Below are 14,022 nucleotides of genomic sequence, written 5' to 3'. Positions count from 1 at the left end.
CCTAGATACTCCGAACTGCCTCGGTTGCATCTAGAGAGCTAGCTCTACGCTCTCTACGCCACCTTTGTTCGACTCGCTCAAACCCTAGTCGAAGCTCGCGAATCATATACGGATACCCATTGCGCGCCAAACGACGCTTGAAGCCATTGGCCAGACCCCCGACTACACAACATACTGCGTCCCGATCGTATGCAAGATTTGTAAGATTGAATATGTGTGGATATGGTGGGTTACCCGAGCAACAACGGTATTTCTTGGCTCTTATGGAGGCAATGGGCACCCCCGGGGCCAGTTACTATCAGGAAAGATACATCGGACTGATTGTGACCGGCACCTTCCACGGTTTTCCGTCGTCAAATATCCCATGTTCACGCAATAACTTAGGTTTACTCATATCCAAATGTAAACCTTATATACCAGAAGTCAAACACACCGGCGAAATATATCGTTGTTCGCAAACACTTGCAGGGGTATAACCAAAATCTATAACCGAATCCTAGTCTATGATTTTATAATATGGCTATGCTGGTGGCACCTCACAGTACCAAGTTTTATTTGCTCTCATCTGAGAGAACGAAGTGGAGAACTCCAGGCTGTCCATTAGCGCGTCCCTTGCTCTCCGAGACATAGATGCACTTGCGGAAGGTCACCATCAAGGAGTACAAGAAGCCCTCATCCTTCTGCTCGTGGTAATTTTCACCGAGCATGGGCTGGATGGCCTTGGTGGCCTTCTCAGCATGGTAGAAGGGAATGCGGCTGAAGAGGTGGTGGACCACATGGTAGTCAATGATCTCGTGGAAGAAGTGACGGCCAATGAAGCCAGTTGTGCGGTCAATTGTAGCGAGGGCTCCCTTGGTGTAAGTCCAGGCTTCTGCGGTGTAGTGAGCAACCTCGGGGTGAGTGTGTTGAAGGTATGTGATGGCAACTGTGTATTCTGTTAGTTCTCATTCTAAGGACGCAGGTAAGATGGGAATGAAGTCGTACTCAGCCAGTGGTGAACCCAGAGATATGGCACCACGTAGAGGAAGAAGACATTCCACGCTCCGATGATAGTGCCAGTGTACCACACGATAGAGCCCATGATCAGCAAGCCGATGTCGGAGTAGACAATGAGCTTCCACTGGGCGGCGGTGAAGATTGAGCTCGATGGGTTGTAGTGGCTTTCATACTTCACCTTCTCACATCCCTCAGGGCCACTCTTGGTACCAGCGGTTACATTCAGGATGAGATACATCTGCCATCCCAACAATTGGTGTCCGATAAGCTGGATAAAGGAGACAATGGGTGTCTCCTCAGCAAGGTGCTTCAACTGCTCAATGCTGACATTGCGCTTCGATGCCAAATCATCCTCGGTCCAGGGGACAAAGACGGTGTCCTTTTCCATGTGACCGGTGTAGCGATGGTGGCGAGCATGTGTGATCTTCCATGAGAAGTATGGCACCATAAGGAAGGAGTGGGTAGCCCAGCCAATGAAATCATTGATCCCTTGGTGCTTTGAGAAGGCGCCGTGGCCACACTCGTGAGCAAGAATCCATAGTCCTGTGCCAACACAGCCTTGGAAGAACCCATACACGGCCCAGGCAATAACTCGCATAGGCAGAGTAGGGAGGAGATGAATGTGGAGTGCAGCGTAAATTAGAGCTGCACAATAGGCGATATCCCGAGCAAGATAGAGGAGGGAGGTTGCGAGGGATGATTCAAAACATTCCTTGGGGATTGCATCTTTGAGGGATTGCAAGCTGGGAACGTCTGTCTGCTATAGAACCCAAAGATTAGTATATGCACGACTGTTTATCGCGTGGTTTGGAGTTATCCCACACCTTTTCAGCCTGCTTGACAGGCTGCCTTTGTGTCACAGCCATTTTGAATTGTTGAATCGTTGAATTGGAGAAGACAGAGATCAGAAAATATGTAGAGGATTGAGGGTTTTTTTTAATTTCTTGTCTTTTTTTTTTCTGCTTCGCCCCCTTGCCCCCATAAAGGAACCCCTAGGCCCAAAAAAAAATGAGCTCTAGATTGTCGGAACTCAAAAACACATTGACCAATCCCCTTTTTCCAATTCTTTTCCAGAACACTGTCAAATTGGGCGCACTGACAGGGGAGAGACCTTTTGATTGGATAATCGCTTAGCGGGTGGACGCGCTTGTCCCATGGATTCAAATTACGCTAGCCTCATTTCTCTTTTTTTTCCCTTTTCAACGTTTCTGGGGCCCAACGGAATTTTAGTCCATTGAAACTTTTTCTGCTCGGTGATACAAATGACCTCGGGATACAATCAATTACCAAAATAAGGGCACTCATGCAATCTGACACTATCCCATGCTAGAACCTACGGCGAAATCTATCGAAGCTATCAGATCACTAGCGATATATTTCGGCGTTGCCTTCGAGGCTATCCACAGTACGGGAAGTCTTTCAACCCCCTTTTTCGACCTCGGGAGAATCTAGGGATCCACTAATAAGCAAAAGTTGGGAAAAAAAAAGTTAATAAAAGGGCTTGGCAGGTATCACGTTGTCCTACTGTGTGTTGGACAGAGTACGGAGTACGGACGACGAAGTGTGTTTACCCCCGGGGCCCTGGCGCCCCGGCACTCGAGTCCTCAACTTGACTCTGTCAGTAACAATGGGAGTTCCCTCATTTGTCGAAAACTTAAGCTCTTTTTGATCATCCAACTTGATTTGCCTGAAAATTGCTAAATCGAGATCACTCGTTATTTTTCGGCCAATTCACTCCATTGGATACCAGGAGCATGATCATCACATTGGAGGGCTGTTTTGGGCCCTATTTTAAGCTTAATTTCGTATAACGTTGTACAACTCCGGATTTCGTACCTACCTACCTACCTACCTAGGTACCTCTATGCCCGGAATGTACGTGAGATCTGCACTGATCTTGTCTTGAATGAAGTTTAATATTGGCTCAATCATCACGATAAACATTGATGTCTCTTCTTCTAACAACTGCCCAATCAGAGAGCTACCAAAAACAACGTGTCGTTTCGTCCCAGTCATTCTTTTCATTTTTCATTTAATGTTTCGTGTTACAGTTCGGATATCGAGACCCAAAAAAGAGGTTATGAGATAATTTTAGAACTTCTTTATCGCGCATCAGCCCCGAGATCAGACAACCGCCAGGGGCATCTTTAAGTCGCCTCCCCATACGGAGTACTCCGTACCTTATTTAAAGTTAAGCACCACCGGGAGTGCGGATGCATGTGATGGCATTAACACACCGCCCTCGTTTCTTCGAACAACACTCGGGATCACATGAAAAAGTCTCCAAGATTTGCACGTGCTTGAATAATAATAGCATCTCACCCGTGGACAGCAACCCGAATTGCATGTGTATTCGCCCGATACGGAATTCCGTTTCGCAGTCTCTAATATAGATTTGACACCTGACACCAGCTGCTCTGACACATGTTAAATGAAAAGTATGAAACATATATTGGTGTCATTCTATTCGTTCTACAAGCCCAGCCGAGCCGCCCCTACTGACTTTCCCACGACCCTTGATTGCAACTGCTAGACTCCCTACCTCTAGCGGCTGTTTGCAATATCACTTGTGTGTATGATTTATTTTTGAATCATATTAGGAACCATTGGACGACGTGTAGTAATGATTGACTATCTACTACTAGTCCGCGACATGGGAAGCTGAGCCTTAAGAACTGGCTAAGCATGTTTTGAGGGGCTTGATCTTGGGGAAACACTATCCTACGCATGATGTTTATACAAAGCTCGATGGAGAATAATTATATAATATGACCAGCTATCCATATACACTTAGAAGAGGTGTCTCAGGGAGGCAAACGTCTCACCAAGGACGAGAGAGCAAGAGCTTCAAACTTTGGACTCTTTCATATCATGACGAACCTAGGAGATATTCGGCTCGAAGGTCAAACATTCATTGTACTTCCCGTGGGCGTCCGCCTATCGCTCTTCACCTCATCCTCAGAGCGATGGGGAACATCTGTTCCATCCATGGTATTGTTGAGCCCTTTGAATCTCGCCCAAAAAATGATTGTTTGGAGAGCCAACGCAACTGCCGGTGCGCCCCAGATCCATAATAGCCAGGGATCCTTCGTGACTGGAATCAAAATTTCACCAAGTGCGCTCGAGAGCGCATTCATAAATAGGAAGATTGCCACAACCAGGCCTTTCATACTCGGAGGTGATCGCGCGTATGCCAGTTCGTATGCGGTAACATTGCAAAAGCACTCGCTCAATGCTCCAAGAACAATATTTGGAGCCTGCCACCAAATACTAATAGGAGCAACGGTGTCGCATGTTGATGCATAATATCCGCACGGCGATAGCTTGTATACTTTCCATTGCACTATAGTCCCTACAATGCCGGAAATCATCGCCAAGAAGAATCCAAACGTGAGACGGGTGATGGGGCCCACATGGATTCTATAACGGTGCAGAGTCGGGTAAACCACGAAGGTCAAGAGCGGGATCGCAACAATAATAGTCAGTGGGCTGAAGTTACTCAGAACATCATTGGGGACCCCGTTTGTGATCATGGCTGCGCCTTGGTTCGTCACGACTGAGCCAATGCCACCGACGTTGAGGTTCCAGATAGGGAAAAATAAAAACACATCGCATGCGCCTGTTCAAAAAGTTGGGTCAGGGATGGTATCAGAAGTGGAAAGGCCACACACCGCGGTGTTGCAATAGATGTGTGTGAAAACTCAAAGGGGCGAATGAACAGAGTATGACTTGATAGACTTACCGAGAGTCCTTGCAATTTCCTTCACCGCATCCCTTGTCCAGTCCACTGTGATGCCCTTACTGCGCAGGGTATCAGGGTCTGCTGCTTCCCAGAAGTTCGTCCGCCATACTCGAAACTTGTTCTGCTTGAGTGCGATCGTTGTGATATTCAACACTCGTGCGAGCTCAGAACCCCCTCTGGGTGGCTCCTTGTGTATTCTATTGCGAACTGTCAAAAGTAGAATCGGGAGTAGCAAATAAATGATTCCCGTCAACAGAAACGACAGCCAGAATCCAACATATTTCTCGGCATATGTAGTAGCGAGCATGAAGAAAGCACCGATGTTTATAAAGCCATAAAATATCAGCATGGTTCTTGTGTTCGTGGCATCTGGATCGACGATGACCTTTTCACCGGATTTGAGCTGCTTGGTGTAGGCCTTCTTCTGGCGAATTTGGTCCAGGATCAAGGGTGAAACGTTTGGTTTGAAGATTCCAGCACCAGCAGACAATACCAGCAGGCCGAGAATAAAGGGGGGAGCAGCATTGGATGAGCCCTTCTGAAGAACAGAGGGAATAGCACCGATAATTTGGATCATATGGGCGACGCCACAAATGACCACACCGACCATGATCGCCTTGTACCGACCAACATGGACATCTGCCCACCAGCCGCCAAATATGGGAATCACATATGACAAGAAGACAAACAGCAATGTTAATGCAGAGCTTGCTTGAAGCCCCATACCCAAAGCCCCGGCAGTTTGTTGAGTACCCCGTGGCGTAGCGCCAGCTCCATTGCCGCCTACAAATCCCTGGTCAACTGCGAGCAAACACCTCATTCGAAACTAACCACGCACCTTCGGGAAGTGGAAATTGTATGAAGTTGGAAAACACTGTTTTAGATCCATAGTAGGACGCACGTTCGGCGAATTCAACGAGACAGAGTGAGAAGGCGACAAGTGGCAGTGTCCCTGAGACTCGGCGCAACGTGTGGCTCTCAGCCTCTGTGGGAAGAGGGAACTCGTCAATCTGTGCATTCGTATTGATCTCTGTTATGACGCTTTGCGACTTTTCTACATCCCCAGGGGGTGGGATGGTTTCGATTTCTTGCTCAACCGATTCTGGACTAGCTAGACGAGCCTCGGCCATGGCTACTCATCGAGTTGTCACTTTGGAGAATAACGAAATGTTTGCGTTGTGTCAGATGTTGTTCGGCTTGTCCGACCCGAGAAAGGGATGGCATCCGCCTCTGCAAAAGCAAGGGTTGAAGATGCAGTGGCAATGAGCTTGGCTGGTTCGAATAAACACCGAAGAGAGATATTGCTGTAATCCTATGCAGCATTAGAATCTGCGAGGTAGGTAAGTTAATATATTACATGTAGTAGTGTCATGGTGTTGACATATTCACCGAGATGGCGAATATCACTCACAATGTGACGCGAGAAAGTTGGGGAATTACAATCCACCAATGGCTTGTAAACCACCATCGCCTGTTATTAAGATCGCCATACTAGGCTTCAGTTCGCAATAGAGTCACCACGCTACAGCCAACTATGGATAGTCAAAACAGAACTTTGGAAGGCATTCGAGAGCGGATCCAAAGAAGGCGCTGACCAGCGAGCCAACGTGCTTTACGAGGCAACCACCTGCAATCTTTTCTTTCTTTCTTGCCTCCGGATACAACTATCTTAACAGTCAACATATCAAGCTTCCATGGTTGGAAGGGTATCAAACGGCCAACATCACGTACACGTGACCTACAGGGAAAGATCAACACTTCCTTTTCTTTTCCTCCCAAAAGCATACAAGTCCGGGTTGTGTTCTTTTATTCGGATTGACTGTAGGGCCCGATCATCCGCAAAATGGGTTCAGATAACGGAGAATCTGTTGATCAATTCGCTATCCTCACACCTCGATTGGTCCTTGTTCCCACCCCAACAGCAATCTCCTTCAATTCATACCGGGCGCTTTATTCCGACCTACATGCAAATGTGGAGTTCTGTCAAATGGGTTTCGGGCATCACTTTCCAGCCAGGATATGGAGCGATAAGGAGACGCATGATGTGATCCAGACGCGTGATATTGAGCGTTGTTGGCAAAGGCGCGGGTTGGGTGATTTTGCTGTGGGGTGGCGCGGACCATCCACATTCGAGCCTGATAATCACTCCACACAAAATGACGATTTTGCTACGCTCAAAGGCGATGACTATCTTCGGGTTGCGGGCCTCAATAATATCGATCTCGCTTCCTCCGAATGGGTCGGGTATGCAGGTCTCCGTGATGCCACAACAACCTCGATGCCGTTACGTGTTCCTGGAGATCCTGCGCTGCCATCGTGGGTCGAAATGATTGAGCTTCGATACGGCGTCTCGCCGAAGTTCTGGGGGCAAGGAATTGCACAGGAGGCATCCAAGGCGATTATGCAGTGGTCTGTCGATGAAAGAGGGATCAAAAGATTCATCGCCGAGACAGAGAGAGAAAACAGCAGAAGTGCAAAGTTGTTGCAGAAACTCGGTTTTACGCCGAGTGGCACGGATTATTGGAAAGAACTGAGTGAGGTTGAGTGGGAGCGCGCTGCTAAATGAACTTGAGACATCTCATACCGTATAGTCTCACGTTCGGTGCAACCTCCCCTACATAGTCGCAATCCAGACCTGCCGTTGTTTGCACATCCGTCTTCTGTGGGATTTTGCCCGAAGAACGTTGAATGCACACCAAAAGAGAGCTATATGACCAGTATGGCGGATGTTGATTGGATCCGAGATGCAACCATATCAATCTCAAATTGCGTCAACACTAGCCTAAATAAATCTTGCAGGTTACTCCCAACGAACAGTCACCCCACAGCTGGTGTCTAGCAATACTGGTCCATCACGTCCTTAGCTGCAATTCCGAGAAGGTGGAGTATTTTGACATCATCGCTTACTTTTGTACAGTTAATTGATGAGAAAACAGCCCTGATTTAAAAGAGGCTATTTTAAAGAATATTTCGATTTCTTGACAGACTTGGCCGGCAACCCAGCGCCGGGAACAGGGGGTTACCTACTTTCCCCTTGGGATGATCGATGGGCAGAACAAGGATTCGAGATTCTCCAACGAAAGGATAAATACTGGAAGTCATTACGAAGAGCAGCAGACGGGTTAGGGGTAGCAACGGCTAAACTATGAAGTCAACAATATCTGCGTCCATGTAAAGAAAAGAAATATATATTTAGTATATTTGAAATTATTCAGCCCTGCTCGGAATTTAACGAACTCTAACAAAGCCGATGTGACCCGAAGTCTTAACTAAAGCACCCAAACCGCTAAATTTTAGCTTTTCCGATCGTGTTCCAATATCGTAGGTAGTCCTAGCATGTCAGACATGAGGCCATATCGGGGTTGCCAAGGCCCGGCCCCTTGCACCACGGTTGGCAGATCGCCAAGCCTTCAAAGCTATAACCTACCTAGGTAGCCCTACAAGGCGCACCGTTGTTTTCACCAAGGAAAGAGTGCCCTCTCCAATTGAACTAGAAACCTCCAACTTCTAGTCAAAATAGTCAATAAGCACGTAATGTGTCGGCATTGGCTGCTGCCATACCTTCGATCTCTTTCGTCTTTCTCCTCACACTATCGTTTGATAATCTCCTCTAAGCCAACCTTGGAATCGCTCTGCCATCAGCACTGACCCTCCTTCTACCGGCTTGTTCTCTCAGTATATTCAGTTCCCAGGTGTCTCTTATTGCGTCCAGTCTAGTGGCCACATTCGGGTGGCGTGCGCCATGGGTTTTGGCTTCTGAGAGGTCGGCGTCGTCTTCCACGCAACAACACCTTTGAGCTTCTGCCACTCATGCCCTTCGTATTTGCTGTTCCGAGCCCCGCAGCTATTCGCCAGGTCTACCCAATGCTGTAATACTGTAATATATCATGTCGTCGCCGGATACGGCACCCGAGGATAAGGCCCACTGGACGCAGCAGCGATCTGTACGATATAAATGCATCATAGATGATATAGGTGGATAGCAGTTCGCTAAAAGTTATATGACTACAAATATTTTTTTTTCATCCGGGCCAGCACCCCTAAAAGGGTTAGGTACGGAAGCAACGGCCCGAATAAATTCTCTTTGCCCACCGGGTACTCGTCTAGAAGTAAAATCAGTGGGAACAGCACAAAAACTCATTGGAAACCCTCCATTCACGTGTTCAAATGGAAAAGGAAGAACGGAACCTAGATCTGATATGCCAAATGTACACGCCGTATATATTCAGCTATTGGCTTAGTTTGGGCTGTTGCTTTGCAGCCTTCAAGAGGCTGGCGGGGGTGGAGATGAGCGGACTGAGATGCCCATTATGGTACATATGACATGGGTCATCTTTCCCTTTAATAGTGAATGCAGGATACAATCCTCTGCAGAAAATAGGAGTTTCCATTTGTAGCCAGTGAGTGAAGCCACTGCAAGTTCAATGCTACTCTGACAATCCTAGTATTGGCTCCGATCTGTCTCGGGCCCCATTTCCCCCATAAGATCTCGCCCCAACCACCCACCAATCGCACACCACGAACGTTTCATGGCCTGTCGACCACTAAAATGGTTGGCCTTCGCTCAAGTACTAGTATAGCGTAGGATTAGACTATAATCTCATATATAAATTTCTTACCCCCAAGATTCCTGTGAGATGAACATCCATTTCTCTATTATCCCCAGATAATTCGGCGCCATGCTCGGACTTCTGCCTTACGGTGTACTGGCCATTGCTTCTGTTGCAGCAGCATACTCTCCTACAGTCTATCTCATTCGACACGGAGAGAAACCCAGTGATGGAGGAACTGGATTGAATGCACAAGGAGTCCAACGTGCACAATGCCTTCGCAAAATTTTCGGCGAGAATTCCGATTATAATATCACCCATATTATGGCGCAAACACCTAAGAGCAGTATGGTTATACCCTTCCCCTATGCGGTTTCGGTACGCAGTATTATAGACTAGACCAAGGGCTAATATCAACGGACAGATGGAAAACGCGCCCGTCCCCGCGACACCGTTAAGCCGCTGGCTGGAGATCTCGGTCTCACTGTGGATACGTCTTGCGACCGGGACGACCCAGATTGCGTTAAGGACTTTATCGATGACTACGACAAAGAAGGCAATATACTGATTTGCTGGGAGCACGATACACTGACGGACATCCTGGAAACACTGGGTGTCGATGATGCGCCACATTATCCCGACGATAGGTCAGTATTGCTCATCTCATGAATTTGGCTCGACTTCCCTAACATTCATATAGTTTCGACCTCATTTGGACCCTCCCGGCGCCTTACGACGAAATGTCTCAGGATACTTACGAGGATTGCCCCGAATTGGATGATTAAATAATCCGCACTAGTCCACGGGTGTTGGATGCTTCTAACCTCATGCTCAGCTCGGCCTTCTTGTCGGCCGGATTATTTTTATAAGTCACATTTGAACAGAAGATACCACTGAGCATCAAGTGTCATTATGAAGTTATTGTGTATTTACAGCGTGAAAGAAGACCTTCTGACATTGATATTACCAACCTGATTTTGGATATCTACGGGTCCGTTGCACAGTGGGCTGGATTTGTCTGTGGTGCAAATAGTAGTATGTAGATATTTCAACTAAGCTCATCGTATTACTTTCTGGGCTTCCAAGGGTTAGCATCACTTATGTCAGTCATGTCTATGTACCCATCCATCAATTATTTTGACCGGAGGCCCCGGGGCTGTCTCTGACTAACATGGACCTCTTAGTACAATCTGCCTCGAACAACCTTCGATCCCCATCTTTGGCGCTCTGGGCTACTGACTTGAACCCTAGAGATGCCGCGACCTAACTGGTAAACAGCCAGTCTTTTACAACCAGTCAAAACTCACAGCAGACACTGGAGCGCCAATCGACGAGCAATTCAGCAAGATAATTCCGTGACCAGTAGTAGGAACTATCATTAATTTATCTTGGCTTACAAAAACTACAATCTGGACACTCAGAAAAAAGCAAGAGGGGCTCGGACCCCGTTGGTATTTCGCGGTTAAATCATGATTAGGAGACTTTGGGGGTAATAGCCCGACAACGCGAAAGGAATAAAAGGCAAATTGTGCAATTAGTAAAGGCTGGATCCATTTACAAAATGGAAAGGGCGCAGTGAACGAGATTCTGCATCGAGTCATGGACACTAGGTACCTATTCAACCTGCGCAACGGTGGCATCTTTCTCACTGGACCTGGGAGCTGGGGCGGTTCCTTCCTCTGCGCGAAGATCTGCCGCCTTATCTGACTGAATAGCTCCTTGCTCCAGCCTGCGAACGTGATGGTACTGCACCGCGGTCTTCCAGGGCGTAAGACCAGGAGTGCTGAACATAGTTTCAACCTCCTCCAGGGTTTTGCCAGCTGTTTCGGGGAAGGCGAAGAACACATGGACTGTCATTGTAAAGCAAAAGACCCCGAAGACCACATAAACCTTCCATTTGATATTTTCGAAAGCGGGAGGGACGAAGTAGGATAGGGCGAAGTTGAAGATCCAGTTAGACGACGTTGAAAGTGCCACAGCCTTGCCACGCAGGCGAAGAGGATAGAGCTCAGGGGGGTAAATCCAGCTGACAGGGCCCCAAGTTGGTGCGTAACTGGCGACGAAAAGATAGGTGCAAGCGATTACTCCCTTAGCAGCCTGGGGAGCCGCAGAGAGATCCCACGACTGTTCAGGGGTATGGTTGAGACCGCCCGGTGGAGCTGGCTTGCCGTACGATGCCATGATTCCAGCGTTGGCAAACATGAAAACCATCATGAGGGTAGAACCGATCAAAAGCGGGGTGCGACGGCCCCAGCGGTCGATAAAGAGCAAGGCTAGAATGGTCATCACCACGTTGATGACGTACTGAATCGAGGATGCGACAAGGTTCGAGTTTCCAGTGAGACCGGCCATACCAAAGACGTATGTAATGTAAAGCATCATAACGTTCATACCGGTGAGCTGAGACCAAATTTGAGTGAACACACCGAGATGGGTTCGGTACAGCATAGGGCCCTTGAAAAGGTCGAGGTATGAGGCATCCTTGTTGCTGCGCTCAAACTCGACCATTTCACGGATCTCTTGTAACTCGGACTGCACGAACGGCGCATTTCGATCACCTTTGGCATGGACCGAAGCTAAAACCTCGTGAGCCTCCTCCCAGCGATCTCTCTTGGCCAACCAACGCGGGCTTTCAGGCAATAGGAACACCAAGCCAAAAAGGAGGGCGGCAGGAACCATCTGCAAGCCCCACGGAGTGCGCCATGCAGCAGTACCCTTAAGGAAGCTACAGCCGTATGAGACGTAGAACATGATCAAGATACCCCATGTAATCGCCCACTGTTGTGCTCCCACCACTTGGCCACGCTTACTAGGCTGGGCTAACTCGGCGACATAGACGGGGACTTGGGCACTGAGGATACCGACGGAAAGACCGTTGATAAAGCGGCCAACGACAAGCTGGGGGATTCCGAAAGAAGAACACACGATGGCACTGCCAATGCACCAGATCACTGAGCCAGACTGGATGGCCCCGCGACGACCCAGATAATCAGTTACGAAACCCGAAACTAGAGCGCCCACCCAGGAACCACCAGGCATGGATGCCGAGATACCACCCTGATTGGCAGAGGTAGGGCCACCGCAATCACCCTCCTCGTTGGTACCGTGCTGGTTGAAGAAACACTTGTACTGTTGGGTGCCGAGACTATGAGATAGTCAGTGATCACTCCTCGCCCTGATATTGTGAAAGGATGAGAAGTCTTACATGGCGGACATGGAAGCGATATCAAAACCAAATAGTGCGCCGCCAATGACGGCCACCGTCGTGATGACATAGATATTAGTTATCTTGTACCCCATGATGAGGGTCCGCAAGGAAGTCAGGTCAGAGATGGAGGGAGAAAGGGGAAAGGAAATAGACAAGCAAGAGCAAGGGTGAGAGACTTTAAAGATACGAAGCTGGAAGAAAAAATACGAATCCCAGTAAAACAGTAAAACATTAAATTCCCAAAGAGGAAAGGGTCAAACCCAAAAAGTCCTAAAACAAAACGCGGAGATGTGGAGATGCGGGGAAGAAGCGTATCGTGGGTTCCCCGGAATACATGCTACGTGCATTATAGTGGCATTGCTACTACAAATGGATGTACAAATTAATACTCCGTACGGAGAGTCCGTACGGACCCAAAAGGAACACCGTAAATACGAAGGAAACGCGGCATTTCTACTTTAATATGTTGGACCCTATCAAAGCCAACCTTTGGAAGCGACCAAGTCACCGCGTCACCAATCATCAGCTGGATATCAAATTAGTTTGTGATCAGATGCCGGTCAGCCTTGTACTGTATGTAACTTCATGTGTCGCCTCAAGCCACATGGTATCATCGCGTTGTCGGACATTTGCCTATTTTGTTTAAGGGTCTTGTTGGAAGGTCCATGGATGAGAGTCTCCTGATTTCCCCTCCTTTGTCGACAATACAGAAAAAGGGTAAAACACAAAAATAACTTTCCGCCATTGAGGACCAAGGGTCAAGTATCACTCACCCCAATGAGAGCCGTCATCCGCTCTGTGTCGATGTCAAAATTGTGATCTTGGCTTACGAGAGGCTTGACTTAGGGCGCCATCGCCAGACGGCTAGCGGTCAGTTCTCCTTGGCAACACGCCTCTCCCGCTATGATTCGGTGACACGGCACATCCATGAGGCAACGCCCTCGGGGCCTGTTTGTCCGACGAAGAAACGCTCGTGTCTGTGGTACGACCCGACTAAAAACCATGATTTGCACGACACTCTGGAAGCAAATTCCATGCTGATGACTGTTGTACCACCTCCTTCCAGAGGCTCTGCTAAGTTGAACCTCCATCCCAAAATCCCAGCAGGCCACATACCTTGTATTTCGGTACAGCTGTAAAGCGCCACATTACGGTTGCGGCTGGAGGATTGAGTGCGCAGCCTGCGAAGCCGTAAATTACGGCGCCAAGTGGGCCATCAAGACTACAGTTACCAGGTTCAAACATGCCACTCGAGACTTTCACTCTCGGGGCGAAAGCCCGAAACAAAGGCCTGCTTGCTCACGTCAATTGCTGACCACCAAGATTCGGCCGTTTAGGACCCGGTTTCTTCATCCTACGACGACTGTCAATGACACAGGAGGGGCCCTCTCGAGGAGCTACAATCGGGAACGATGCATCAGCTTCCCCCTCCTCTCCCTTTTACTAGATGAATAGTACCCTGGGACGCCCCAGCATCCCTGTCCAAAACCATGTCGCGGGCCGTGTGCAAACTCTCTACTGTCGTT

At 48.4% G+C, this 14,022-nt stretch overlaps 5 protein-coding genes across 5 annotated transcripts; 2 read left to right on the top strand and 3 right to left on the bottom strand.

Annotated features, from left to right (window-relative positions):
• Positions 1-551: 551 nt before the first annotated feature.
• N7519_010418 (oleate delta-12 desaturase) lies at positions 552-1,862 on the bottom strand (the record flags this gene model as incomplete). The annotated part of the gene is made up of 3 exons (XM_057297191.1): positions 552-925; positions 985-1,756; positions 1,821-1,862. The coding sequence occupies 3 exons, from the start codon at positions 1,860-1,862 to the stop codon at positions 552-554; spliced, it is 1,188 nt and encodes a 395-aa protein (XP_057145073.1).
• A 2,037-nt stretch (positions 1,863-3,899) lies between these two features.
• On the bottom strand, positions 3,900-5,868 carry N7519_010417 (putative MFS peptide transporter; the record flags this gene model as incomplete). The annotated part of the gene is made up of 3 exons (XM_057297190.1): positions 3,900-4,615; positions 4,739-5,521; positions 5,577-5,868. The coding sequence occupies 3 exons, from the start codon at positions 5,866-5,868 to the stop codon at positions 3,900-3,902; spliced, it is 1,791 nt and encodes a 596-aa protein (XP_057145072.1).
• A 713-nt stretch (positions 5,869-6,581) lies between these two features.
• On the top strand, positions 6,582-7,304 carry N7519_010416 (GNAT family N-acetyltransferase; the record flags this gene model as incomplete). Its single annotated transcript, XM_057297189.1, has 1 exon — positions 6,582-7,304. One exon carries the CDS (start codon positions 6,582-6,584, stop codon positions 7,302-7,304), a length of 723 nt encoding a protein of 240 aa, XP_057145071.1.
• A 2,113-nt stretch (positions 7,305-9,417) lies between these two features.
• On the top strand, positions 9,418-10,073 carry N7519_010415 (uncharacterized protein; the record flags this gene model as incomplete). The annotated part of the gene is made up of 3 exons (XM_057297188.1): positions 9,418-9,634; positions 9,713-9,935; positions 9,989-10,073. The coding sequence occupies 3 exons, from the start codon at positions 9,418-9,420 to the stop codon at positions 10,071-10,073; spliced, it is 525 nt and encodes a 174-aa protein (XP_057145070.1).
• Positions 10,074-10,902: 829 nt separating this feature from the next.
• N7519_010414 (sugar porter family MFS transporter) lies at positions 10,903-12,588 on the bottom strand (the record flags this gene model as incomplete). The annotated part of the gene is made up of 2 exons (XM_057297187.1): positions 10,903-12,433; positions 12,494-12,588. The coding sequence occupies 2 exons, from the start codon at positions 12,586-12,588 to the stop codon at positions 10,903-10,905; spliced, it is 1,626 nt and encodes a 541-aa protein (XP_057145069.1).
• Positions 12,589-14,022: the final 1,434 nt, after the last annotated feature.

Source organism: Penicillium mononematosum, assembly GCF_028829835.1.
Source record: "Penicillium mononematosum strain IBT 11891 chromosome Unknown utg000005l:1.0-9366267.0:1.0-9372171.0, whole genome shotgun sequence".
NCBI lineage: Eukaryota > Fungi > Ascomycota > Eurotiomycetes > Eurotiales > Aspergillaceae > Penicillium > Penicillium mononematosum.
The sequence above is the reverse complement of the archived record's forward strand: the minus strand, read 5'-3'. Positions and strand labels throughout refer to the sequence as shown.